Raw genomic sequence first — 25,004 nt, 5'->3', positions numbered from 1 at the left:
AGCTATCTCCTTGGTCTGAGCAGATTGATCATTCGCTCAATTTCAGCGACGGCTGGTCCCGATGCTTTCGCCCGAAGGACTTCAAGAGTATTGACGTCTTTTGCTCTGTGGGCTTCCTCTGCGGCTTTTACGATCATTCCACATTTCACCCACATCTCGATCCTCTCCTCGACGGGCAGATTGGTGCATTTCGGAATAAATAGCGAAGCTAGCTTGGTGTTGCCAGCACCTAGAACTTCATTATAGAAAGGCTATCACGTGGTATGTGAGCATATGTTTTTATGGATGTGTGTAGTGTTTGGTGAAATATTGGGATGTGGGCAGTGTTCAATGAGATATCGGAGTATGGGTAGTGTTTTACTCACCTCCCACCCAATCGGGGATTTCTTCTTTGCCATCTCTTCCAATTCACCCCAGTCTCTCTTAGCGACCAGCGCTCTTAATCGCAACCACCAATAAGTCTTTTCCGGCATCCTAAAATCGCTCTGGATCTTATGTGCTCGTTTTCCGTCGCCCGTTTTGATCAGTCTGTAGATAGTGTCATTTAAGCTGAGGCCGACAAACTCTGCGCGATCTGCAATGTCTTTGTCCAAAGCCTCTTGGACCTTGAGTAACTGTGACGCTTCAGAGAGAAGTTTATGTTGTTGAACCGCAGTTGCATCCTTAGAATCTGATAAGAGCTTCGATGCGAGGAGGAGTTTCTCAGTTTTATGCGGTAAGTCTGTCGCATTCAGTGCCTCCGACAGGAGGACATTTGAACCATCAATAGGTCGGTCATCCTGGTAGAATAGGCCTTTCAGTAACTCGGTGTCTTCCCCGCGAGCATTCGCTTCGACCAATGCCGAGGCAATGGGCCGGGTGTTGATCATCCTAAAGAAGCTGGCGAGAGGGAGTTTACTCTTCAAGTGCAAGAGTACATAAATGATAAGATCGTCATCTCCACTCTCGATCGCCTTGTCCAGGGCGACTTCGTCTTCTTCCATCTTCAGCAGCAGCGGAACTTGCTTACCACCCCGAGGTTCGTGATTCAGAAGCTGTGTGGCCAGGTGAGCGCGTCCTTCGTCGTATGCAGCTTGAGCAATCTGCTCGAAAGATATTCCGGGCTTGCCTTCCAATTTCTGCACGATGAGTTTGCAAACGGCTTCATCGTCGACTGTGGACACCTTGACCTTCTGGCTGGCCCAGTGAACATAGATTCTGTCCGCTGGAATCTGAAGATATTCGGATATCCGGATGGAAAGCAGATATTCATGGCGGTTTACCAGACGCTCGATGAGCTTCTCCGGTGTGAGTCGCAGATATTGCTCATAAGAAAGAGGCAGCCCTATCTGGTAGTCCCTCACTGCTTTCAGCACTCGAAGTTTCTCCGTCATTTCGACGAATTCATCGCTGTTGTACAGATCCAAGACAGACTTCCCATATGAAGCAGCTTTCAGCAGTCTCTTCTGCCAGTATACATCAAATTCATGACCCGCAGCCTTGACACAGGTATCTACCGCTTCTGGTAAACTGGAGCGAATGCGTTGTATGTTTTCATCAGCCTTGGGCGATTTTTTCTCCAAGAGATCAACTGAATCTAGAAGAACCGAAGCCGGGCTAGTGGAACCAAGCCTGAAGATGGCTTCAGTGACATCTGTTCCGAGCCTAGTTGTTAGCCGTCGCTAAGTCGCAACTTATGCTCCTCTTACCTGCAACTTTGTGTAAGAACTCGCAGTTATCGTTCGTAATCAATCGGACCCCATCACATTCGGGTATCACATGCACAGTGCCATCGTAGTAATACCTTCATATAGTAAGTTTGTGCAGACAGTGAGACAGTGAGATCAAAGAATATGACTTACTTAGCAGCAGTGCCATTGGGACCAATAAGATGTATCTCGTCCTCCCATGCAATGACGACAGCGTCGTCACCACACCAGTCGACGGTACGAGGTGTCACTCGGGATTGCGGGTCATATTCGGTGTGTTTACTCTGAAAATCACTGCTCACTACCCAGACCTGACCCTCGGCGGTGTAAAGGGCCACGAATCGACCAGTAGGTGACACGCTGGCATGTTTAAAAGGTCCATTTTGAAGCACTTTGTCTTCTGCTTCTGAAGAATCAATCAAAAATATAGTCTTGTCGACTGCCAGTAGCACCTCCACTGAACGAGAAAGAGTATATGGTGGTGGAATCAACGACCAAGAAGAGATTTCACCTTCTGGACACGGCGCTAGCAACTTAGGTCGCGGCTCATCATAGTTTGAGACAGCAATGAGTTGGTTATTCGAGAGCAGAGCGACAAAGCCGTTATTCCAGAACTTGCATGCTCTTACGCCATATTCTTCAGCTCCCTGCCAGGAAAGGTTAGCATTCATGGCTCTGCTATTGGCTTATACTGACTCACGTTTCCTAGAGAAAAAGACGTAAAGTCACCATACAAGCCGAAATATCTGCGGACTGTTCCATCTTCTGTGATTACTAGCAACTCTTCTTTTTCGGACCAGCCGAGCCCTCGAATCGTCCCATGTTCCCACTACAGGATTAGCGTGAACACATCGACATCGCAAGCTTTAGCTTTGCCTGGTTTCATGGCAGGAAGCTTACATTGATGCGATTTATGTGCTTTCCAGAGCACGAATAGATGTCAATGCTTGATCTAGCTGTATGGGCATCGCGAAACATGTACGGCTTGCTCTCATCCCGATGAAGGGCTACTCATCTCATCAGTCATTGAGACAGATTGAAATAACACTTGCAACGTACCAATAGCTCCTCCATATGGCGCGCCGGCGACAATGTAGTTGTCCAAGTCCACATCCTCGTCAAAGATAGCGTCATACAAGGAGACTTTCCTGTAAAAACTGTCCCCAAGTCGCTCCCAATTCGCAAGAGGATTTGATGGCGCCATTAATTGTGTTTACTTGTATTCATTAATAAAAAGTACAGAATGCAGAGACACGTATCAGTCCAATGCAGTAGTGGGCATGGACTGATTGACCATGGTCTACTCCGTACAGCCTTCCTATCCGAACATCGACATTTGGTCCTACTCCCGCGCTAACCCTGATCGGGTCAACTATACCTTAGGCATCATTACGTGCCATTACACGCCTTGTTCTCTTTCATCAAACAGTCATCTAAATTCGCTTCAACTAGAGCCAACGCCATGGCTCCACAAGTCAATCATCATGAATTATAAAGAAGAGATCAGCAGTCTCGTCTTGGATCTCTCAGATCTCGAAGTTGCGCTTCTACTCTCTCTTGCTATCCATGAACATTGCCTCATTGAGACAACAAACGACTGCATCCATGACGTTGCAAAAGAACTAGGCCTGGTAATTTTGTACACTGATTGTTGGCTCCTTGCTCAACATGCGACTAATACCTTCATAGATATGTTCGAGTGTCTTCGGTCGCACGTGTAAAATCCTGGAATGCTCGTCAGCTACCTCTTTGGAGGATTTCTACTCTGAAATTCTAGTGTCGGATGTATCCAAAGCGAATGCGCCCTATTCAGGCCCACGTAAAGGGGCTGAATCTGTATGGTGATAGCCATAACTTAACTACATGACCAAGACTAACCATTCCAGCTGTCGACCCATCACAACACCACTGGGTCAAGAGATTGTACGAGGTCTCCTGGTTTCCGTAATGTATTCGGGGACATGAAAGTCGTCGACGTCGTTATCGCCAAGAACTTCAATTATGTTGACGGGGTTATACAACTTCATGCTTTGGAGGTAGGATTTCTTGATCATCACGACGATGCTTTGCTGAACCATCGACAGTTGATGCGCTCCAAACGATTGAACACAAATCATGGCCCGATTGAAGCTCCTCCCGGCTTTCTCTTCGTACCTCTTGTAGTCCGCGGCTCGGACCAGCGTAGCCCTCGTTTGAATCATCACCTGGTGCGTGCTGTCATTTGTGCAATAGATGTCTGTCATCTACTGATGTCTCAAACAGAATGATCACCTCATCCTCTCCCACTTCCATGATCCTACGGATGGCTATGTTCACCTAGAAGAAAATACGGACTGGCTCTCAGATGGGCAGTTGTCAGCCTCGTCTGTAGTCCGTAAATCCGATGCTCAGCTAAAGAATCAGAGCCTAGCAGTTGACCAGAAAGTATGCTTTTTTTGACCTCTTGATTAGCATTCTGCTAATGATTTGTATTAAAGTTGCTGGATCAAATACAACAGCTAAGCGCCTCCGTCTCGGTGGGCGCAGACATTACACGGTATCAGCAAGATATTGTTGTATTCTTGCGACTAAGCCGCGCTGTTGCTGGGGGCATCACAGCACGGTCAAACATGCAGTTTACGAAACTCTCAAAGTACGTCCAGCTAATTAGACTCCCTAAAGAATGCGCCTAATCATCCCTGGCAGACTCCTCGCAACATTACACGGGATTGACTATTTGACTCCCTCGATTGTGGCATTAGCTGCAAGAAAAGCCTTCCGGCATCGGATTGTCCTCGCGCAACCTGAAGATGACAGAAGTTTGCAATATGGGAGTGACATACAGGCTGTGACTAAAGTCCTTGCTCAGGCCAGTCCAGATTCGATACTGGACGGTGTTCTTACACTGGAGCCTCCATTATGAATCGACAAACAACTGAGATACAGCTTACGAGGACTGTGTCGCAGGGGCCTTCGCCAGTTTGTCGGCCATGGCAATGCCTGCAGTTCGTCCTGAGAAAATGCAGCCCCCCAGGAATGTGCCTTCAAGGGAATTGTATCCATGCACACCGCCGCCTCCAAAACCTGCAACTTCACCAGCGGCATACAGATTCGTGAAGTGACTCCCGTCCTGACGGAGAACATTTGCGCTCAGGTCTGTCTCTAGTCCACCGAGGGTCTTTCTGGTGAGGAGGTTCATTCTGACGGCAATCAGCGGGCCGTAGCTTTGGTCCAGGAGCTTGTGAGGTTTGACAACTCTGCTGAATTTATCAGGCCAGAAGTCGCGTGCATTCTGGATTAGCATCAATTGCGCGTCTTTTGTGTAGCTGTTGTCTACCTGTGCGTCACGGAGCTCGATTTCCCTTTTAACTTGGTTCACGTCTAGTGGTGGACCTCCATGTTTTTGCCCGAGGTTATCCATTCTCTTAAGTAGATCATTCAGGGACGTCTCCACGATGAAATCTTCTCCATTTTTCATGAAGACCTGTACAGGGCCCGTGCCATTGGAGCCGAATATCCGCTGGAGTAGAAGGAGGATACTTTTGCCGGTGATGTCCGGGTTCTGTTCTGACCCAGAGAGGGCGAATTCACGGGCGATGATGCTTTTGTTCAAGACAAACCAGGTGTAGTCATAACCAGTCGAGCATATATGCCGTAGAGTAGCAAGTGTATCGCAGCCGGGATACAAAAACGGAGGCAGCCGCTTTCCCGTAGCATCGAGCCAGAGAGAGGATGGTCCAGGAATGACTCGAATCCCATGCTTTGGCCAGATCGGGTTCCAGTTGGTCAATCCCTCAGTGTAATGCCACATCCGGTCGCTGTTGACCACGCTGGCACCGGCTTTCCTGGAGATATCAATCATGCGGCCATCAACATGCGCAGGAACCCCCAGCACGAACGACTGCGGCACCTTAGGACCCAGCCGATCCACCGGCCAGTATTTCTTCACCAGATCCAGGTTCCCGCCAATACCACCTGAGGCGACAAGTACCGCAGCGCCTCGAAGCTCAAAGTACCCAACGCTCTTCCGCGAAGAAGCAACACCTCGCTCCACGTCTGTTGGCTCCAGTACCTGCCCACGAACACCCACCGCAGCACCTGTCTCACCATCAACGATAATTTCATCAACCTGATGCCGGAATCGAAACTCAACCAGCCCTTTCTTCGCCGCCTCTTTCACCGGACCAGCGAACGCCTCGACGATCGCCGGCCCTGTTCCCCATGTGAGATGGAATCGCGGAACAGAGTTGCCATGGCCGCCAGCCTGCCCACTCCCGCGTTCAGCCCAGCCCACACTGACAAACCGCACGCCCAATGCACCAAGGTACGACTCCATATGATCTGTCGCGAAGTTAACAAACGCTTCTGCCCATTTCCTCGGCCAATGGTCCGTTTCGCGGTCAAATGCCGCGCTGCTGAACCAATCTTCCATGGCTAGCTCTCGACTGTCGCGGATGCCCAGTCGGCGCTGGTTACTTGAGTTTACGCAGAAGATTCCTCCGAGGGACCAGAATGCTTGTCCGCCTAGGTTGGCTTCGCTTTCCTGGTCGACGATGATGGACCGGATGTTGCGGTTGGAGAGCTCGTAGGCGGCCACCAGACCTGCTAGGCCGGCGCCTACTATGACAACGGGCTGGTCGTTCGTTGCCATTGTTTTTGTAATGGGTATCTTGGAGTTTAAGATGTCTTTGGAAGGATGATTCTGGGTATTCAGGCCTATATAATCGCATGCTGACGTTGCCACTTGCTAGGATCTTGCGCCTACCGAGGCACTTGCGCCAATCAATGTTTCACCAGCCTGGGAAGAACGGAGAGGCCGAGGTCATCCTAAGAAGAAACCATGTAGTTGTCCGTTCGGTCTGAGCGCAGCTGCTCTCGTTGGTGGAAATTGGTCGTACTTTCCCCTACCCTACCTCTTCCACCTGGGCGTAAAGTGGTTGTGTCATCAATCACACGATACAAGAATGATTGTGGACGACTAAATTATCCGATCATGCATGTTAGGGATCTCGGAACCAACCGAGACGGTACCATATCAAATGCTAACCTTGCAAGACAACATGCTGTCTCCAGAGAGAAGTTTAGCTACTACATGACGGATACAGTTATGATCAGATCGCGACTGTCTCCTCAAGAGGGGAGTATCCATCATGTGAGGAATCTCGGCGCGTTCGCATTATAATATCACGTTTATGAACATACGAAGTGCATACAGCAAAATTGGACAACAAGGGTATTGCAGGAATATGTGGAGGAGCAGCCTAATCACTGCCTTGATACTCTCGGGGCAGCCCTCAAGAACATATCGGGAGGCGCAAAGCTAGCTTTCCTTTCCTCCGTAACGCCATTCCCAACTACGGGCGGATGATTCGCCTGTACGGAAGCCATGAGGTTCCGCCACTCTGAAAGCACAGCACCGATTTCGATCTTGGCGTCGCCGACTATAGCATCCATCTTGATATCGTTGCGGTCATATCCAAAGGGATCTTCGAGTTGACTGCCAATGCCCTCAATGCCGTACAACGTGAAGATCACTAGACTGACTATCGGGACCGCCCACCATCTCATGTCATCGACCATGGCGAATGGGAGCACACATCCAAACAGCGCGAGGACTTGCTTTTGATGGATTCTGCTCGTGCGATCAGCACCATGCAAGCGATATCAACAGAGTGAAGAGGACACTCACAAATGAGCGACAGGTATAGGAGTCAATTTGATGGTTTCCATCCTCCCATACGCATCTGTCAATGTGTTCAGCTGGGCCTGCATCTGACTTGCTCCGGGAGCATTGAACCACCCCCGTTCCACGCCCCGTTTGATAAACCCATCCACAAAGAAGGTCAACTGGAAAGGTAGACCCAGGCCGTCATGCTCATGACCTTCCAGACCCACGGGAAGGAGACTCGCGTAATCTGCGTCATACACCGCGGTGCCGTTCTCATTGACATCACTCCCTAGAGCCCATGCCGCGCCCCATTCATCCCGAAGGTGGTTCTTGACAGCATAGGGAATTGCCATGAGCACACGGATCGTCCGCTCGACGTCCTGCTGTTCAGCGGCGGTGGGAGGGCCGCGCTCACTGTAGCTGTTTGTGATAATCGTACGGACCAGATTGCGCACACAGGTGACAATTGTGTTCATGCCGTTGCGGCCGTCCCAGAATCTATTGTAGGATGTCTGATTGCGGAACACAAGCATCAAACCCACGACGATAGACAGAGACGGAATCTTGAGCTGTTATCAGCAGCATTCACACAACGCGGCGGATGAGACTAGATTAACTCACAATGCTATTCGGCAGACCGACTGTTTCAAAAACATACTCGTCAAGGTAGACCACGAACGCCGTAAACAGCGCGTGCAGGCACACTGGCACCAGAATCGCACCGTGGATAGCACCCTTGATGAACCGGAAAACCAACGGCCATCTAACAAACTTAACATCAACGACTCACAAATAGAAAGGGTGTAATAGAAGAAAACATACCTCCTCGGCTTCCTCCGACTCGACAGTAGATGCGGATGCGTCCCCGTCCGATGATGATGCGCGCCCTCACGTCGAAAACCGAACGTAGTGCCATTCTGGCGCTCCAGCGTCGGGGAGGAAGGGTCACTTGTACTGAGTCTCATCTTTGTATTGATATCTCCCACGGGAAAATCGTTGACCACAGCAAAGAATTGTTTATCAAAACAAACAAGTAAACATGAGGATAATTAGCGGGCAGGAGGGGCGGCCGTTTCAAACAATCTAGCGGTCAACGAAGTTTGAACAGAACACAACACTACGGAACACGAGTCTAAATCTGGCAAGCCCAGAGTTTACTAGTCTGCTATTGCCGCTCAGACTGAATTATAAATTGTGAGGGGACGAGAACGACTCTTATATATATGGTTGGGGATTTCACCTCGTCATGGCGAAGGTGTGTTTAGAGTAGCGATCGCTAGTACATTCGAGATGGAGGGGGAGCAGCCATTAATCACGCGCAGATGGGGACGATCTGGACCAAAGAACCAACTGGCCAGGGCGGGGTATACACTACTGCAACAATGTCGGTTCATCTGGGTGCAAAATGGCATCTAACAGAAGCATGCGTGTTGATAAAAGAGGAAAGGCTACTAGTTGCACAGTCAATGAGAGAGAGCCTGCCTGCAGTGCGGCCCAGGCGAATTACCTACCAGATCCTACCTGAACCTGCATATGTCCATGCTCGACGCTAAGCGAGAGTAGTTTAATGAGTAAAGCCAAGTAATCCAACCTGCAATTATAAAGCACCAAACTTGGACAGAATGGTCAACTGTAGTTCTGGAAAGCGAGAAAGCATACCAACGCCTAAGCCTGGGATGGAGGGGTACATGGATTGAAGAGCTTGCCACAATGCGAAAACGCTGGATTGTTATGATAGATGCAATGCGCTGGATAGACCCAATCATCTCGACCGAAGACCGACGCCAGGATGATATGGGCAAGTACAAAAATGAAAAAGCAGACGGGGTGCAACGATGGGGTATATGTAGGCGGCTGATGACGTGTCTCGAAAAGGTGAATAAGAGCAGGGCAATGGTGAGACAACAGCATAGGAAATAATCGGTGACACAAAATTCCGGCAGAGAAAGAGAATGATCTGAATAGAATAGACATTAGCCCCTCATATGTAGAGGTGCAAGTTTGGAAGGTATCCCAGCTGATCTGTTCAACGTGGACATTCCTCGGCAATCATGGCATGCCAGCTCTGCCATCAAAGGCCAGAGGCCCCGAATCGTTTCTAGGCGTCAGCGGGTTGTCATCGGACGACTCGGAGCGGAAAGGTGTGTTAGAGCGCGCCTGTCTGATCGCGACGGGTTGGGATGGAGGAATGGAGGCATCGGAACCTGTTGTGGGAGCAGAAGCAATGTTGCTCACGACCGGTTCAGGAGAGGCAGATGCTACGTTCGGAGTTCGCTCTGCCTCTGCTTCGGACGGAGAAGGAGAATCGTCCTGAAGCCGCATGTTCTCGATATTATCGGCTAGTCCCTCATCAGCGGGCACGTCCCTTGTTTGACGACTGCTTTCCGTGCGCTCTTGCGTAGGAGCTGCTGCCGTATCAGATTCCGCTGAGGGTTCTTGGATCCCATTTGAAGTCTCTGCTGCTGATGTCTGCGCAGGCTCCTGGCTATCATCATTCTCCTTGCTGGTATCCACATCGTTCGCGTCGTTGGAATCGTCCACCTCGGCGCTCAAGTCTGTGTATGCACGACAATTGGGACATTGGAACATCGGGTACTCAGGAGTATGGATGAGACGGCTGATGCACTTGTAATGCCATACATGGGCACAAGCTGCCATGAACAAGCACTGGTAAGGTCGCTGCAAATCAAGTCAGTGGTCAGTCGTTTCACAAATATCATTTTCCAGTGAATAATACTAACCAGGACCGAACCGAGGCAGATTGAGCACTCGCGACAACCTGAATAATCTGCGGTTTCCCCTTTACCAAGGTTCTTGATAAGGCTGGCAGTGTTTTTGCTAAAGAACCCGTCAGCTTCACCATCCCTGAGCATATATTTACCAGTTAAAGGGATTTTCCGTACTTGAACTCATTGGGTTGTTGCTGCCACGAACGGTTGCACTCTATGCGGATCCGCACGCATCGAAAGATCATCTCCTCGCCGCCTCTGAAATCGATACCAAGTTGTACGATATCGCCATCCTTGATAGTATAGAGCCTCGACACCATATTTGGCTGGCTCAACCTCATGTGATTCAAGAAGGTCCCAGAAGAGCTCCCCACATCCTTGATATGCCACTGCCCATTTATATAGAGAAACTCGCAATGCTTCCGACTCACAACTTTCGACTTGAATCCGACAGGGGCATCCGAAGGTTCGGTAGGATTAGCCACGGGCATGCCATCGCGCTCGGAGTATCGGCCGACACGGATTACACTACTTTCCGATGGGAGAGTTCGCGAAATAGGAATGAAATGCAAGGACGGCCTGGAGCTTTGGCTGGGATCTTGATGGGGAAAGAAGCGGATGGTGGCCTTTCCCTTCGGACCAGGGGACGAGGAATTTTGAGTCACGTTCGAATTCGCAGATTCGGAAGTGTTTGCAATGGGATTTGCAGAGGCCGATGAGCTCGATGCTCGCGGGTGGTCTCGCGCATTCGTGGCCCCTGACGAAGCTCCTGAACGCGCCATTGCCTCGACTGAATTTTCACCGCCGGAGTCGTTCGACGGGGTCGACTGTGACGAGTCTGTGGTCAGGTCACGGGTTTCCAAATCTACGTCAACAGCGCGGTAGCTAGGAAAGAAGACGGAGCTATAACGAGCGAGAGCAGATTGATCGGATGTTGGGCATGGAGTTGGATGGGAGGTCCCCGTTGAAGGGAGAGACGAAGACTCTGGACTAGTCGACGAGGCAGAAGGCGAAAACCAAGAGACACGACTGCTGAAGGTATGTCGGCGAGAAGAGCGCTGTGAATTTGCAGAAGACGACGAGGTATGAGGCGAAAAATGATTCTGAGTGTAGGCTCGTAGTTGGCTTAGTCGCCGGCGGGGCCCAGAGCGAGAATCGGCTGGGAAGTTGGCGGTGGAAGTGGAGGCGGAGACAGTTGAAGCAGACATGTAGGGCAGGGCAGCCAGGCAGATGGAATAAAAACACAGTAGTGCCAGACCAAACAAATCCTGCTTAGAGAAGCTTTCTCACCCAGTTACTGAAATATTAGAAAAATATTTTCTTAGACTTCAGGGGAAAAAATATGATGATAGTATGGTATCGTGTCAAGGATGACAATGTGCGAAGGCATATATATAATGGCTTGGTTAGGAAGAGAAGATAGCGGTTATACCAGGCGCATTGCAACTCGGCAACTGTTCGCACAAAGGTGAACTAGAGCGACGATGGTATCGAGTAAGATATTAGGGGATTGAGAGAAATCCTCAAAGGGAGGGATGAGAGAAAGAAAAGAGAATTTGGAGCTCTTGCGCCGAAGACGACGGTGGCCAACCATGCGAGCCATTCAAGGACCATTCGATGGTAAGATCTCCAGTGGGGCGAGAATGTTAAGTAGACTAAGGAGTAGGAGTGGTAAGTTGGCGGACTACAACACCTATATGGGTACGCAAGATAGTCTAGGTAATTAGACTACTTGAACGACCAAAAGAATAGACTAATAATGCATGAACAAGATGGCATTACTACAGGCTACTGACTTGGTGTGACCTTGTCAACTCATCGGACAGAGTCCGCTTTAGATTTGATTTCATCTCATCTCCGGCTCTTACAACCCCTTTTTAAGACTAAAAGATATGTAGGGATAAGGTACTACTAGCTTGGAGAGGCGATACTTTATTCGAATGGGGTCATGGTCAACATTCTTCCCCATAGAATCTTTCAATGACGCGGTCATTACAGGCAAACAATGAGCAATTGCCCTTACTGCAAATAAGTACCTTTTGAATAATGTCTAACGCTCACTATACATAGGCAATTGCTGTCGCGCGATTTTGCTCCTCCTCCCCTCCCCTGGTCATGCCATGCGCAAAGATGCCTCTGGGGTTTTAGTGTGGTGTCGGGGACTCTAGCCTGCGGGGCAACCCAAAACATCCTGCAGAGGGCAGGCCACCAGGATTTTCCTCACAGGTGGTTGGTTGTTGCTTCTATTATTATTGGCTGTCGTTTTTTTGATGGACACATACCCAGCACGTCTCATGTGATGCAGAACGTCTCCAGACGAACCTTCTCACGTGGGCAATGTGACAAATCATTAACCTCACATTTGATATCCTGAATCCAAGGTACAAGGCACCCGGTGCACACTGCAACCTGCGCATAGATTCAATTTGCTGGCGCTCATATCGCTGGAAAGCCTTGGGTGTAGATCTGTGTCTATGCCTGGACTGGTTTCAGGCGACACTTCTTCAAGAACTCATCTGTTTTCGTCTGCAAACAAGTAATTCTCCTCATGCAAACTTGCCTCCGGTACACTTAGTATCACTGTCATGGTATTCACGGAAAGGCTTGTTTAAACGGCAGACACACACATTTGCTGGTTCGGAAAAATGGCACAAATCATGTGGCTGCTTTTCCCATTTTCACCGACATCTTCCCATAGTGGAATTTTATTATAATTATTATTATTATTTTTGTTTTTTAATAGATGAGAAGGGTACATTATCTCGTGTATCTCTCGACTCACCGAACCAGGCACAGGCACGATGTCGAGAGCCTGACAGTTTTGATGACGTCATCCGCCGTTGGGAGTATCTCAGCTGCAGCATCGATGTGTCAAAATGGACCACAGTACCTCTCTAAGCCTCTCTAGGTTCTATAGGTTTGCATGCACGCTGCAATGACATTATAAGCCAGATCCAAAATTATCATCTTCCCTCAAAATGTGAATCTTATACACAATCCTTACTCTGTGCTTACATAAGTTGATACAAGTAGAGCCAGCCAATACGGGTCATTGCGAGCAAATATCTCTCGATGAGGTTCAAATATGTTATGTTACTGTAAATCGTTTCAGATGGACTTCTATAAATCTTGCTCCAACTGGCAAGTTTGCACTGCTATCTCTGCCATTGTAGTAGAGCTGCCATGACGTGGTGTTCTTCACTACTGGGCAACTGCACAGTCAGCCACTCAATATCATGTAGTGTCACGTATTCCTGCTGATCTTGTGTAGCATCCCAAGACCCGCATATCTAATCCTCGCTATTTTCCCAACCCCCATACCACATTTCAGGGGTCGCTACATCGCAGGATACCCCTCGCAGAGTAGGCCAGCACTCAGCTCCGATGCAGAAGGATCTTGATCTACTCTCTCGCCCAAACGCAGGGTGTGGGGAGAAGCCACCCTTGAATAGGACGATTTCTGGGCTTGGATGTATGTATATACAACTGTGTGTTGTCAGGTAAGACTCATCACGCAATTATAGTCGAAACGACATACCTATTTGATCGGCATAGACTTTGACACCCTTAAGCTGAAGTCGTTTCTTAATTGAGCCGCCCTGGAATTTCGTTACGACTTGCAGATTGAACGATTGTGCCTGATTATCTGCCTGCCTGCACTTCTCATCCTCGCCTCTCAGGTCGCGGTCTTCTCTTCATTTGTGATTGTCATCCTCCGTAAGGTCCATTAGGCCTAGCATCATGGTTGGGATCATGGTTGACAGCATGATAATGCTGACTATTCCGAGAACCATGTTGATGGAATGGAACATTGCCCTTAATGCTAACATCAGAGCTAATCCAGGCATGTACAATGGCGTTCGACCTGCGGGATATTTAAAGTATTGGGCTTCGTTGACAACTTTGCCTGAATGGCATGGTGGGATTTCTGTTGCGGCAACTACACCCCAATCAACGACCATTGCCTCTATGACAACCAATCGAAATCATGCACGGTAATAATGATATCTTTGACAGGCTTTCCAAACTATAAGGTCGAAGCTCTGAGGCTAATTGACTCCATGATCTCAGTAGTCGCTAATGGTGTGGGACAAATCACTCTTTCCTGAGCCGAAGCTTTAATAAAAGAGCTGCACTCCGCAGATAGAATTCCATCGTATTGTCTTCGCGCAGTACCCGTTTTTTGTGTCAATGTTTTCACCTGCCAAATGAGCTGTGCTGATTCATCGTCATATTGAAATGTTCAGCGATGAGAAGAAGGACCTACCACTCTCGGAGGATGACGGTTTCACAACGTTCGCCAAAAGTAATCCAAGCTCAAAGAACAAGAAGAACCAAGAATCCAATTTGAAGATCAGCATTTGGCTTGATCTGGTCGTTGAAGTCGATATCAAGATCAAGGCACATCTATATAGTGATATTGTGATAAGTTTGCTTCAAGTCGCTGGGATGACCATCCACGGCTAATTTAAGTGCGACTTAAATCCGAACATCAACTGGATCGTAATTGTGTGTGCCTTCATCACATCAAAGTGCAAGATATTTGAAAGATTGGCTAGCCAGCTAAAGAGCTCCTCTGAGGAGTGAAATTTGGTGGTAATGGTAGTGCAACGCAGTGCACATTAACCCAGGTGATCTCAAGCCTTTAGGGTCGAGCTTTGCGTGAGGCTCAGCGCTATGCGTAGAGTGCGCGTACTTTTTGGCGATGTTGATGCATCGATACGTTGATTCTGGCCGTTTCTCAAAAATGGTATTACCCACCATCCACTGACTCGGAAACACCCTGGTCATGTTGATCATCCGTCACTTGTCTGGTGATCAACCGCGTCATTTGTTAGTCGCCATTTCGGGTTTCTCAAGATGTTTAGAAATCGATGGAAGAAACAAGTTAGGACTAGTCATCCGATGTTCGTTTCAATGGGTTTCACTTCAACAATGTAGTTGGGCTTAAGAGTAAGGGTGGAGAGGATCCAATAAATAAGAAGAGGACCGTCATGTTATATGCTTGTCAACAGAGGAGCATGCTCGCACATCATTGCTCCCCAAGGGACAACGAGCAAGACATAGATGTGAACCACGCCGGTTGGTAGGATCATGCCGCCTTTAGTTCCCGGGATCGACCAAATGATTGCTTGCTGTTGGTAGTGTGATAAGAGTCTACTCCCATATGTGGACTACATTCTGTCGCAGAATTATCTTATTGACCTGACAATGAAGACGTTTGGGTCCGCGGATAGTTGCCCTTGAAGCGAATTTGCGAAGTGTTCACTGGTAGCCTTGTCGGGAGAGTAGAAGAAACTCGTGTGGTTCATGGCGGATAAAAAAGCATGGCTGGGGCGGATGCGACAGATAAACAAAGGCAAGAAGAAGTTGACATTGACGAATTACCTCTCTGCATTTTCGGTCGCTTGAAATTGAATTCTAGCAGGAAGGTCATAGGTAGCGAAGATTATTTTTAACCGCATAAACGGTGTTCAACATGTATATCTATTCAGGTGATAGTCTACCTGGTATTTACAAGCAGTGAAACCTGGTAAAAGCATGGTTAGACTCACTTGGAGCTTCCTTCTCCAGTGACAGCCGCCGCTGACGAGACTAGAGGTAACCAGCTAAACTAGACGGAGCAGCAGACCTGCTAAACCTAAACCAACCTGCCATCTGCCATCTTCTGCCCTTCTTCCCCTCCCTCTCGTCTCATAATTCAGCATTCCAAAGGTCGGACATAGACCTTGGAAGAATCAAGAGAATAATTACCTCATTAACTAGCAACCAAGAAGAGGGTTTACCTCCCATTGTCTTCCAAGTCTTATCACGCGACGACGTGCCCTACCCTCCCGCTCCTACCTCAAGCAGCTAGCTCCAGGTGCTATATGCAGAGCCTCCCGTCCTTTCTGTCATCGCCAATCGACTTCCATTCGCATCCTGCATCTCCTTGCTGGACAAGTCGCATCCTCGGATCGATTACATCACCGCGAAAGCTCTCCGTCTGAAGGAGCGGAGATAGAGAAAACAAGGGGGAGACTTAAGCTACCTTCTTATCTTGATCGGCTACCGTCCCTCACACCTACCTTCGCTTTGAAACTGTCGCTTCCGAGGCCTTCTGGCCTCCCATCACCGAAGGTATGACTGCGATCGCAAACGCGTGTCTGTCCTGTCTATCGGCAGTCGACCGCTGGTGTCATATCACGGCCTGTCTCGGTCCTATAGGAGGTCGCTCGCGAGATGGAATTTATGAGACAACGCTAGCAGACAATGAGCGGGAGGCCGTATCCGACCTGCTCGGTTACTTGGAGAACGTACGTCTAGCTTTGTCGTCTATGCCCTTGCGCTTCGCATCTAACATAATTATCAACGTACTCGGGCCTCTTTCTGCTGTCGAAGCTGACTTTACTTGTGTTCTAGCGAGCCGAAACCGACTTCTTCTCCGGCGAACCTCTTCGCGCCCTGAGCACCTTGGTTTATTCTGATAATGTGGATCTTCAACGAAGTGCTAGCCTGACTTTCGCCGAGATAACTGAGCGAGGTACGTCATATTGTTGCTATGAAACCAGAAGTCGGAACTGACGTTATTATTGTTGTCGCAGATGTGCGCGAAGTCGACCGGGACACGCTCGAGCCTATTCTCTTCCTGCTACAGAGCTCGGACATTGAAGTCCAAAGGGCTGCAAGCGCAGCTCTCGGAAATCTTGCCGTCAACGGTTTGTCACTCAATCTCATATCGTCCTCGAGTACCGCTGATGTGTTGTAGCCGAGAACAAGGTGCTCATTGTTGCCCTGGGAGGGCTGACTCCTCTCATTCGTCAGATGATGTCGCCCAACGTCGAGGTCCAATGTAATGCGGTCGGCTGTATCACCAATCTAGCGACTCACGAGGACAACAAGGCCAAGATTGCTCGGTCAGGAGCTCTAGGTCCATTGATCCGTCTAGCGAAATCCAAGGACATGCGTGTACAACGTAATGCCACTGGAGCCCTTCTAAATATGACGCATTCTGGTAACTTGGGCTGCGTGATAGAACGGTTCTGAGCTTGGCTGACTTCTCGTGTAGATGACAACAGACAACAACTCGTCAATGCTGGTGCAATCCCTGTGCTTGTTCAATTGCTCTCCTCTCCTGACGTCGATGTGCAATACTACTGCACAACTGCCCTCAGCAATATCGCTGTCGATGCTTCGAATCGCAAGCGGCTCGCCCAGACAGAGTCACGGTTGGTTCAGTCTCTTGTTCACCTTATGGACTCTTCCACTCCCAAAGTTCAGTGCCAAGCCGCTCTTGCTCTTCGGAACCTCGCTTCCGACGAAAAATACCAGCTGGAGATTGTTCGTGCGAAGGGCCTTCCGCCGCTCCTGCGCCTGTTGCAGTCCTCATACCTTCCCCTCATTCTCTCTGCTGTTGCATGCATCCGCAATATCTCCATTCATCCTCTCAACGAGTCGCCTATCATCGACGCAGGCTTCCTTAAGCCGTTAGTGGACCTTCTGGGCTCGACAGATAACGAAGAGATACAATGCCACGCTATCTCTACACTTCGCAACCTTGCCGCAAGCTCTGATCGCAACAAAGAGCTTGTTCTGCAGGCCGGTGCCGTACAGAAATGCAAAGATCTGGTCCTTCGGGTTCCTCTGAGCGTGCAATCTGAAATGACCGCTGCAATCGCTGTGCTGGCTCTCAGCGATGAATTGAAACCTCATCTGCTCAACCTCGGTGTCTTCGATGTGCTGATCCCCCTTACGAACTCCGAAAGTATTGAGGTCCAGGGCAACAGTGCTGCTGCCTTGGGCAACCTCTCCTCAAAAGGTACGTCACCAGCTATCGCTCTACTACTCTCACAATTGCGCAAGTACTAATAAGCACCAGTTGGCGATTACTCGATCTTCGTTCGTGACTGGGCTGACCCCAACGGCGGCATTCACGGTTATCTCAAAAGGTTCCTTGCAAGCGGTGACCCTACCTTCCAACACATTGCCATCTGGACTCTTCTTCAATTGCTGGAATCGGAGGACAAGCGGCTCATCGGCTACATATCCAAATCTGATGATATTGTACAGATGGTCAAAACGATCTCTGACAAGAACATCGAATCAGACGAAGAGGATGGGGAGGATGGTGAGGCCGAGGTCATTGCGCTGGCACGGCGATGTCTCGGTTTACTCGGAAACGGTCCAAAACAGACTCTTGTCGAAGGCTAATGCGTTGCTATCCCATAATTGTCACCATCCATAACCGCTTCATCCCTTCTCGTTCATACTTATGACGTTTCTTCTTACCATTCTCAACACATCGGACCTTTACTTACCACAGGGTGCTAAGCGGGCATTCATTCGGTGTCTTTTCTTACGCTTATTTCCTTCGTCAGCGAGCATTTGGTGCGTTTATGGATTCCCGCTAGAATTCTCATCCATAACTGTCGGTTCGTCCATAGTTTTCTTTCAGGACTATCATGGTTTTTTTTTACCCTGCTTGTGCTGCACATGAATACTGTATTGATGCTTGAACAGATTTAAAGGTCATAATACTTTGAGTCGCAGTATACCTAGATTAGTGAGAAACAATCCATCTCTTTCCATCAATTTCCCATCAATTTGTTTATCCATGTATTTGTGAAGGTGTTAGCTGAATTGCTATAGGCCGGGGAAACCTCCTTCCGAGCCGGTCTCCGCAAGAAATCGTCGCGAAAAATACTCGTAACCTTCCAGCTTCCTTATCCAAACCAAAATCCAACATTCTTTTTGCACCTTGGGGAAGAAGATTGCCACTTTTCAGTGGCTCTGAGTTGAGATGGCAAGCAGTCTACCCTCTTTGGCTATTCCAGGTCAGCGCCTGGGGCCAGTGTCGTCTTATTCTGCAGGACCAGGTACCCACGTGCAGAATGCCAACATTTATGCATCCATTGCTGGACCAGTGGTTCTCCAACAAGCTCAACCCAGCTCCAAATTAAAATCTATCCTCAGCGTCTCGCGGAACCTGCCGAGGAAAACGGACCCTTCTACCTCGACCACACCTATGAAAGCCACCACCACTACGAAACCGAAATTGAGGTACAACACTCTCCCCGCTGTCGACTCCATTGTATTAGCACGCGTCACCCGTGTCCAGAAACGCCAGGCTACGGTCTCCATCCTCGTTGTGCTCGATGAGTCGGCTGGTTCCCAAGACCCTGATCCGTCGAAGACGGCTTCAGACAACGACAATATTGTCTCCATCCTTGCTTCGGCGGCCAATCCTGAGAATCACAGTAACTCCGACGAGCTTCGCTTTCAGGCGCTTATCCGGAAGGAAGATGTGCGTGCTGTTGAGAAGGACCGCGTTGTGATGGATGAGATGTTCCGTGTTGGAGATATTGTGCGTGGTTCCGTCATTTCCCTGGGTGATCAGAGCTTCTATTATCTTACCACTGCGCGCAATGACCTTGGCGTCGTCATGGCACGTAGCGAGGCTGGCAATATGATGTTTCCGGTTAGCTGGAAAGAGATGAGAGACCCCGTCACCGGTGCTGCAGAATTGCGAAAGGTTGCTCGGCCGTTTTGAGCGGTGTCCACTATTGGGAGACGCTTGGGATTGAAATAAATCGGCGTCGCCTATTATCGAAGTTTACACCATTGATATTCTCAGTAAGATCATCTCGCCGACACTCTGGGCATGTCTTCTGGTCATTCCAGAGCGGGATAGATCTCGGAAACCTGGTCGTGCAAGAAGAACTCACGGTACGCAGGTTTCTTCGGTCCATGAAGGGGCCGTTGGACTATGCCTTTGTTCTTCACAGGCATCCTGATCTTCCATATAGCGAGTTGGGACACGTAGCGCTGGTGAACAAGCATACACACGAGATACCCATTTGTTCAGCTCGTTTGCGAACAATATCCTCCAGCCTCACCGCCTATGAGGGCGTTAGTGTGGAAGGACCTATTTTATTCACTCATTCTTAAATTTTCGAACGAGAATGAAGAAATCATTTCTCCCATTTCCGATCCTGGTGACATATCCTATTAGTTCATTTCTTCACCTCCCTAGTATCCATGGTTCTGGCCATTTCAATGCTGAACTATGTTTGTCACGGGAGGAAGATTAATGGTTTGTTCCGCGTGGAGGACTACTCATCTTCTACGACCCTCGTCTACTATTCCTAGTCCTTGATTGATGGATGTAGGAAAATCTCTGTCGAGGGCACAAAATTCGTATCTCTGCAGTTTCTATTGTAAAATGGTAGCCATAGACACTTAGATCCCGCAAACAATCTCAAAATATTCTTATTTTATCACAATACCACAATCTACTTCTTCAACGTCTTCTGCTTCTCCGCATCAATCAACTTCCTACCTTGAACAACCAACCCCTTTCTCCTCCGTACGGCGTCCATATACCGTTTCGCCACATTCTCACGGTCAGCCAACTCTCCCAAATCCTCCAGTTCCTCCTCCGTAGCAGGGACCCAAAACGGATCTTCGTCTAGGGCCTCGAAGCCCGCGAAGATGAGTTGGGGCTGTGCAGCACCCGACGTCCGTTTGCGGATTTCCTCAGCGAAGCCGAATGATTCAGCGACGGGGAGGAGAGCCAGGATGGTGAAGAAGGGGGTTCCTTCTTTCATTGTTTCGGAGATGATGCGGCCGCGGCGGCGGGTAATGACGCCGTAGACACGGCCGAGGACCTCAGCTATTGTAGTAGTGTTAGTCTGTCTTTGGGCTGCACAAGATGGGACAGGATGATTGGGTTGGGACTAAACGTACTTGAAGCTTGGATCTCACAACTGTACATTGCGAGCATGATCCGGGGACTCCAGTCGAGGAAACCTTGGGTTATGCTCTCGCGCACTAATCGGATGACTTCGCCTGTCAGGCGACCGATGTCTAGTTCTTCCTCGCTGGCGTTGATGGATAGTTCTTCCAAAAATACGGCGATGCCTTGCATAGGTTCATGACAGAGAGGGCCTTGACCTGTCGCAAGCTGGAAGGCGTGCGCGAGCTTGTCGTTGAAGTCGCGGACCGTCAGTGCGTCACGGCTACTTTCTTCGGCTGTAGCGCTGAGTTGCTGTTTGGGGTCGTCGAGCAGGCTGCGCCAGTTAGATTGAGGATGTTGTCGGAAAGGGTGTCAGACTTACAACTTTTCGCAGGTGTTCACCACTGTGGCGTCTACCAAGATGTTCGGTCCAACTCGTCGAGGACCGAAAGCAGTGATTCTGTCGACGACATTTGCCCATAATTCTTTGCCCTCCTTAACCTCCTCGTTGAAGATCCTGGTGAGCTCCTTTTTGAAGTCTTCTAGGGAAAGTTGACTGCCCTCTCGGGCTTCTCCAGAAGCATCGCCGGACTCAGCCTGTTGTGTGGTCTCCAATGACCCGTTGCTTGCTTTCGCATCGGATTTGGTCTCACCCGCTGAGCGTTTCTCGGACTGGAGACGCTTGATTGTTCCAACGTTCTTGGAGATGAAGTCCGTCACTGCTTCAGGTAAGGGCACAACGCGCAACTTCACAGTCAATTGTTTCGAAGGAGAAACGGCCAACACACATCCTCGGCCAAGGTCTGGTTTCTTTGGAGGCGCCATTTCCGGCGCGCTGACAATTGTTTCCCTGTATGGTACGATTGTCTGACCGGTTTGGATCTCGCATTTGGCAAAGCGCTCGCGGAGATCTTTTATGCAGCGCTCAAGATGCAATTCACCGGCAGTCAGGATCACATGCTCACCACTAGGGAGGACCTCATATTGTGCACATGGGTCACTTTGTTCGAGAAGGCGCAGACCGGTAACCATCTTGTTCAGGTCTGCAGGGTTGGCCGGCTCAAGCGAAACTCTTACAATCGGTGGGGCGTTTAGCGAGACGCCAGCCAAGTTGATACTTCCTTCAAGCTGCGAGCAAAGTGTTCCGTTCTTGAGAATATGACCTGCAAGGCCACCGATACCGAAAATCACTCCCGCGGGAACGGTCTTGAGCGGCTCCAGGCTCCTGCCCATAAGGAGATATAGATCCGTAACTGTCACCTTCTGTGGCTCAGGGTGTGCATGAGGATGCTCCGGAGAGAATTTGGGTGCCAGCACATAGACCTCATCACCAACAGAGAGAGTGCCTGAGTACAGTCGTGCAAAACCAACCAAGTGCTCCGGGTCTTCCTTATCCTCTGGTTCCCCTTGTTCCTCGCCATCGTCTAATGTCGTCACTTCGAACGCTGAAGTGACCCGCGCGTAGTCGTCCATCTCATTCCCGTTTCCTCCTGCCTCCGCCTGCATCTTTGCAATCTCTTCTCGCTTCTTGCGTGCGATTTCGCGGGCTTCGTCTGCTGACAAGGTCGCACCGGAGCGCTTTTTGCTAGACAGAAGCTCACTTTCAGGAATCGCAACCATCTTGCTGACATAGGCTACCACAGGAGCGTCTGTGCCTGTCTTGAACGCCACCATTGCTTCCTTGACCTTCTTGTCGACAAAGCCAGCACCAGGGGAGCCTTCAATTAATCCTGGTAGTCGAGTAGCTTGGGCAGCAGGTGGGCTGGGAAGATATTCAATAACAGACACCAAAACAGCAGTGGATAAAGGAAGCCACATGGAGAACAAGGTCATCATAATGTTTCTGGGATCTCGAGAGCGAAGAACATAAGGCGGAATGGTGATGTTCAAGGACTTGGTGATCTTTTCCAACAAAGCTGGATCTCTAATAAAACATCAGTATCAAAGCAACCTCCAATATCGGCTATTCCAACATACCCTTTGCCTTTGCCTCCACCAGTTGTAGCTTCGTATGCAGCCCAGATACTGTCTAGCACCAATTGAACAAACATTGGCTTGAGGGCCCGTCCTTTCAAATGCTTCGGCCCCAAGACACGTTTTGTCTTAGGGTCAAGGTAGAAGTCTCCCCATAGCACTTTCTCAAGAATCGATCGTTTGATACCTAGTTTCCTCTCGTAGAGGGCGGCAAACTGGCGAACAGTGAAAGCCCAGCCATCGATGGCACTACAGAAAATGACATTGTTTTTCTCCGGGGCGAAGTAGATTTCCTCATCGTTCTTTTCCTCAAATTCCGCCTCATCGACGCTGCTCATGTTTGTCTCATCGCCTTGTCCCTGCTTCTGAGCGGTTCGAGCAGCGGAGGCATTGATACGGTCCTCCATACGCTCTCGCCACTGGAGGTCTTCCTCCATCCGTTCGCCCTGATAGAAACTTCCGATGACAGCGTTAACTTGCTCTAAGAGTCTGCTCAAATGAGAGTAAGCTTCACTGGGGCTCATTTTCAACTCTCCCACCAGTCTGTCGATCTTGTTGATGACCAAAATCGGTTTGAGCTGCTCGACCCAAGTCTGACGTAGCACTGTGACAGTTTGACTGCAGACACCCTCAACGGCGTCAACAAGAACTAGAGCACCGTCGCAGAGCCTTGAAGCTGTCGATACTTCGCTGCTGAAGTCGATATGTCCAGGCGAGTCGATCAGGTTGATCAGGTACTCTCTAGGCTGAGGAGGAGTATCAGGAGACGAGCGACGCATCATGGAGAAATACAGGGAAATAGCAGACGACTCCATAGTGATTCCGCGAAGCTGCTCATCTGGACGTGAGTCCAGATAGCGGATCTTTCCTGCCAATTTCGGGGAAATAATGCCATTTGTGGCGATGAGACCATCTGTCAGCGAAGTTTTCCCATGATCCTAGTCATACAATCAGACGCGCCCTGTCAGTCCGTCATGCTTTGGAGTACTCACAACGTGGGCAAGAATACAAATCTGTGGGATGGTCAGCGCTGGACAAGTAGAAAATATGACCAAGGTGGGATGGAGGGGTAGCTCACATTCCGTATGTCCTCAGGCCTCTGTTGGAGACGGACAAGATCATCTACATTAACGACAGGCATTTTAAAGAATCATCGAGTCTATAGAATTTTTCCAGGTTGACAACCAGAAAGAATCCTGGTAAGGTGAATTTTAAGGCGTTTCCTTGGTGTTCCGCTGTCGCGGAAACGAGCAAAAAATTATCTTCGGAAAATGTGAAGTTAGAGAGAAAGTATTCAACAACACCGATACGACACATCAAGGAGAGCTCTGTAGTGATTACTTAACAAGAGGTTTTAGGCAAAAGACATGGTTTCACCTTGTCGGCCAAATGGTCAACTGGTCTACTGGGTCTACCAATGTACTGCTACATATCTACCTTGGACTGCATTAGCAAAGGTACTATATTCCATGATATTACTATCTAACAAGCGTTATCAAGAACTAAGTATGGCATGTTCGCCTCATTCATCGAAGGATAGCTTGATCTTCTTCTTCTTTTGCTTCTCTTTTGCTTTCTGAGGTCCAGTTCTCTCTTGCTGCGTGGTATTTTCGGCTTCAGCACTATCGTCTGCAACGACTTTCGCCTGTTTCCGCTTCTTTGGGCCTCCTATTCCAGCCAAATTCTGCTTTGAGGATGCTACCTCGGTGTCGGGTTTTTCAGTGTCTTGCCTCGACTCATGACCTGATTGTTGTTCGGATGACTCCTGTTGCTTTTCTTCACCGCGCAATAGTGCCTCATATTCTTCCTTTGATATCACCTCGTTACTTCCTTCATCAACGTATGTGGGCTCGTCATCGTCCTCGTCATCTTTCTTTGCTAAGCGAGGTCGCGCAACGGGCCTTTCAAGGCGACCAGACGTATCTCCATACTGGTTTCTAAGTTTCTGTAGGAACGCGGGCTGTTTATTCTCTGCCTGGCGTTAGATGGAGTGAAATTGTGAGAGCGAGAGGTTATAGCATACCATAGGTGAGATTTTTCGCGTTGAAGGACATGACTCCTGAATACAAGACGCGTTAGTCCTGAATCAGAGAAAGACACAGCCAGAGATCAGTTTAGCGATGCTTGAGGGCAATAGCTAATTATATTGCTTCTTAAATGCCTGTTAGTAGAGCGGGAGTTCTCTGGCTAGATGTTCTCAGCCGAACTGCATCCTGGGCATAAGGAGGACCTAATGCAACGGAAAAAGAGCG

General features: G+C 49.2%; 9 protein-coding genes across 9 annotated transcripts; 4 read left to right on the top strand and 5 right to left on the bottom strand.

Moving 5' to 3' along the window:
- Positions 1-2: 2 nt before the first annotated feature.
- Positions 3-2,971, bottom strand: vp16 (tethering complex subunit VPS16; the record flags this gene model as incomplete). Its single annotated transcript, XM_748201.2, has 7 exons — positions 2,748-2,971; positions 2,589-2,695; positions 2,389-2,517; positions 1,842-2,335; positions 1,689-1,783; positions 366-1,633; positions 3-251 (listed from the first exon to the last, which is right to left on the bottom strand). The coding sequence occupies exons 1-7, from the start codon at positions 2,890-2,892 to the stop codon at positions 3-5; spliced, it is 2,487 nt and encodes an 828-aa protein (XP_753294.1). The 5' UTR covers positions 2,893-2,971.
- A 12-nt stretch (positions 2,972-2,983) lies between these two features.
- AFUA_5G13590 (uncharacterized protein) lies at positions 2,984-4,360 on the top strand (the record flags this gene model as incomplete). Its single annotated transcript, XM_748202.1, has 3 exons — positions 2,984-3,319; positions 3,575-3,895; positions 4,166-4,360. 3 exons carry the CDS (start codon positions 2,984-2,986, stop codon positions 4,358-4,360), a joined length of 852 nt encoding a protein of 283 aa, XP_753295.1.
- A 254-nt stretch (positions 4,361-4,614) lies between these two features.
- On the bottom strand, positions 4,615-6,318 carry AFUA_5G13580 (FAD-binding dehydrogenase; the record flags this gene model as incomplete). Its single annotated transcript, XM_748203.1, has 1 exon — positions 4,615-6,318. One exon carries the CDS (start codon positions 6,316-6,318, stop codon positions 4,615-4,617), a length of 1,704 nt encoding a protein of 567 aa, XP_753296.1.
- Positions 6,319-6,932: 614 nt separating this feature from the next.
- Positions 6,933-7,868, bottom strand: AFUA_5G13570 (bestrophin family protein; the record flags this gene model as incomplete). The annotated part of the gene is made up of 2 exons (XM_748204.1): positions 6,933-7,299; positions 7,357-7,868. 2 exons carry the CDS (start codon positions 7,866-7,868, stop codon positions 6,933-6,935), a joined length of 879 nt encoding a protein of 292 aa, XP_753297.1.
- A 1,516-nt stretch (positions 7,869-9,384) lies between these two features.
- On the bottom strand, positions 9,385-11,667 carry AFUA_5G13560 (FHA domain protein; the record flags this gene model as incomplete). The annotated part of the gene is made up of 3 exons (XM_748205.1): positions 9,385-9,952; positions 10,239-11,332; positions 11,497-11,667. The coding sequence occupies 3 exons, from the start codon at positions 11,665-11,667 to the stop codon at positions 9,385-9,387; spliced, it is 1,833 nt and encodes a 610-aa protein (XP_753298.1).
- Positions 11,668-13,805: 2,138 nt separating this feature from the next.
- Positions 13,806-14,531, top strand: AFUA_5G13550 (uncharacterized protein; the record flags this gene model as incomplete). Its single annotated transcript, XM_748206.1, has 2 exons — positions 13,806-13,945; positions 14,312-14,531. The coding sequence occupies 2 exons, from the start codon at positions 13,806-13,808 to the stop codon at positions 14,529-14,531; spliced, it is 360 nt and encodes a 119-aa protein (XP_753299.1).
- Positions 14,532-15,627: 1,096 nt separating this feature from the next.
- Positions 15,628-18,644, top strand: vac8 (protein anchor VAC8). Its single transcript, XM_748207.2, has 6 exons — positions 15,628-16,360; positions 16,467-16,587; positions 16,649-16,762; positions 16,813-17,058; positions 17,113-17,862; positions 17,923-18,644. The coding sequence occupies exons 1-6, from the start codon at positions 16,187-16,189 to the stop codon at positions 18,252-18,254; spliced, it is 1,737 nt and encodes a 578-aa protein (XP_753300.1). The 5' UTR covers positions 15,628-16,186; the 3' UTR covers positions 18,255-18,644.
- A 25-nt stretch (positions 18,645-18,669) lies between these two features.
- On the top strand, positions 18,670-20,066 carry AFUA_5G13530 (exosome non-catalytic core subunit CSL4). The gene has a single exon (XM_748208.2). The coding sequence runs from the start codon at positions 18,844-18,846 to the stop codon at positions 19,591-19,593; it is 750 nt and encodes a 249-aa protein (XP_753301.1). The 5' UTR covers positions 18,670-18,843; the 3' UTR covers positions 19,594-20,066.
- A 9-nt stretch (positions 20,067-20,075) lies between these two features.
- Positions 20,076-24,025, bottom strand: AFUA_5G13520 (GTPase RIA1). Its single transcript, XM_748209.2, has 6 exons — positions 23,831-24,025; positions 23,745-23,765; positions 22,756-23,690; positions 21,161-22,702; positions 20,790-21,112; positions 20,076-20,715 (listed from the first exon to the last, which is right to left on the bottom strand). The coding sequence occupies exons 1-6, from the start codon at positions 23,891-23,893 to the stop codon at positions 20,336-20,338; spliced, it is 3,264 nt and encodes a 1,087-aa protein (XP_753302.1). The 5' UTR covers positions 23,894-24,025; the 3' UTR covers positions 20,076-20,335.
- Between the last annotated feature and the right edge of the window lie 979 nt (positions 24,026-25,004).

The sequence above is a fragment of the Aspergillus fumigatus genome, chromosome 5 (assembly GCF_000002655.1).
Source record: "Aspergillus fumigatus Af293 chromosome 5, whole genome shotgun sequence".
In the NCBI taxonomy this organism is placed as follows: domain Eukaryota; kingdom Fungi; phylum Ascomycota; class Eurotiomycetes; order Eurotiales; family Aspergillaceae; genus Aspergillus; species Aspergillus fumigatus.
Note: the sequence above shows the minus strand (reverse complement) of the source record. Positions and strands in the feature narration are given on the sequence as shown.

What these genes read in the sequence shown, in the direction of transcription:
- vac8 (XM_748207.2), top strand. Translation starts at nt 16,187, where the DNA reads ATGACTGCGATCGCAAACGCGTGTCTGTCCTGTCTATCGGCAGTCGAC. An exon ending in TGCTCGGTTACTTGGAGAAC is followed by an intron (nt 16,361 to 16,466) that starts GTACGTCTAGCT and finishes CTTGTGTTCTAG; the next exon opens with CGAGCCGAAACCGACTTCTT. An exon ending in GGGCAACCTCTCCTCAAAAG is followed by an intron (nt 17,863 to 17,922) that starts GTACGTCACCAG and finishes AATAAGCACCAG; the next exon opens with TTGGCGATTACTCGATCTTC.
- AFUA_5G13530 (XM_748208.2), top strand. Translation starts at nt 18,844, where the DNA reads ATGGCAAGCAGTCTACCCTCTTTGGCTATTCCAGGTCAGCGCCTGGGG.
- AFUA_5G13520 (XM_748209.2), bottom strand. Translation starts at nt 23,893, where the DNA reads ATGCCTGTCGTTAATGTAGATGATCTTGTCCGTCTCCAACAGAGGCCT. An exon ending in GGTGGAGGCAAAGGCAAAGG is followed by an intron (nt 22,703 to 22,755) that starts GTATGTTGGAAT and finishes ATGTTTTATTAG; the next exon opens with AGATCCAGCTTTGTTGGAAA. An exon ending in TTGTGAGATCCAAGCTTCAA is followed by an intron (nt 20,716 to 20,789) that starts GTACGTTTAGTC and finishes CTACTACAATAG; the next exon opens with CTGAGGTCCTCGGCCGTGTC.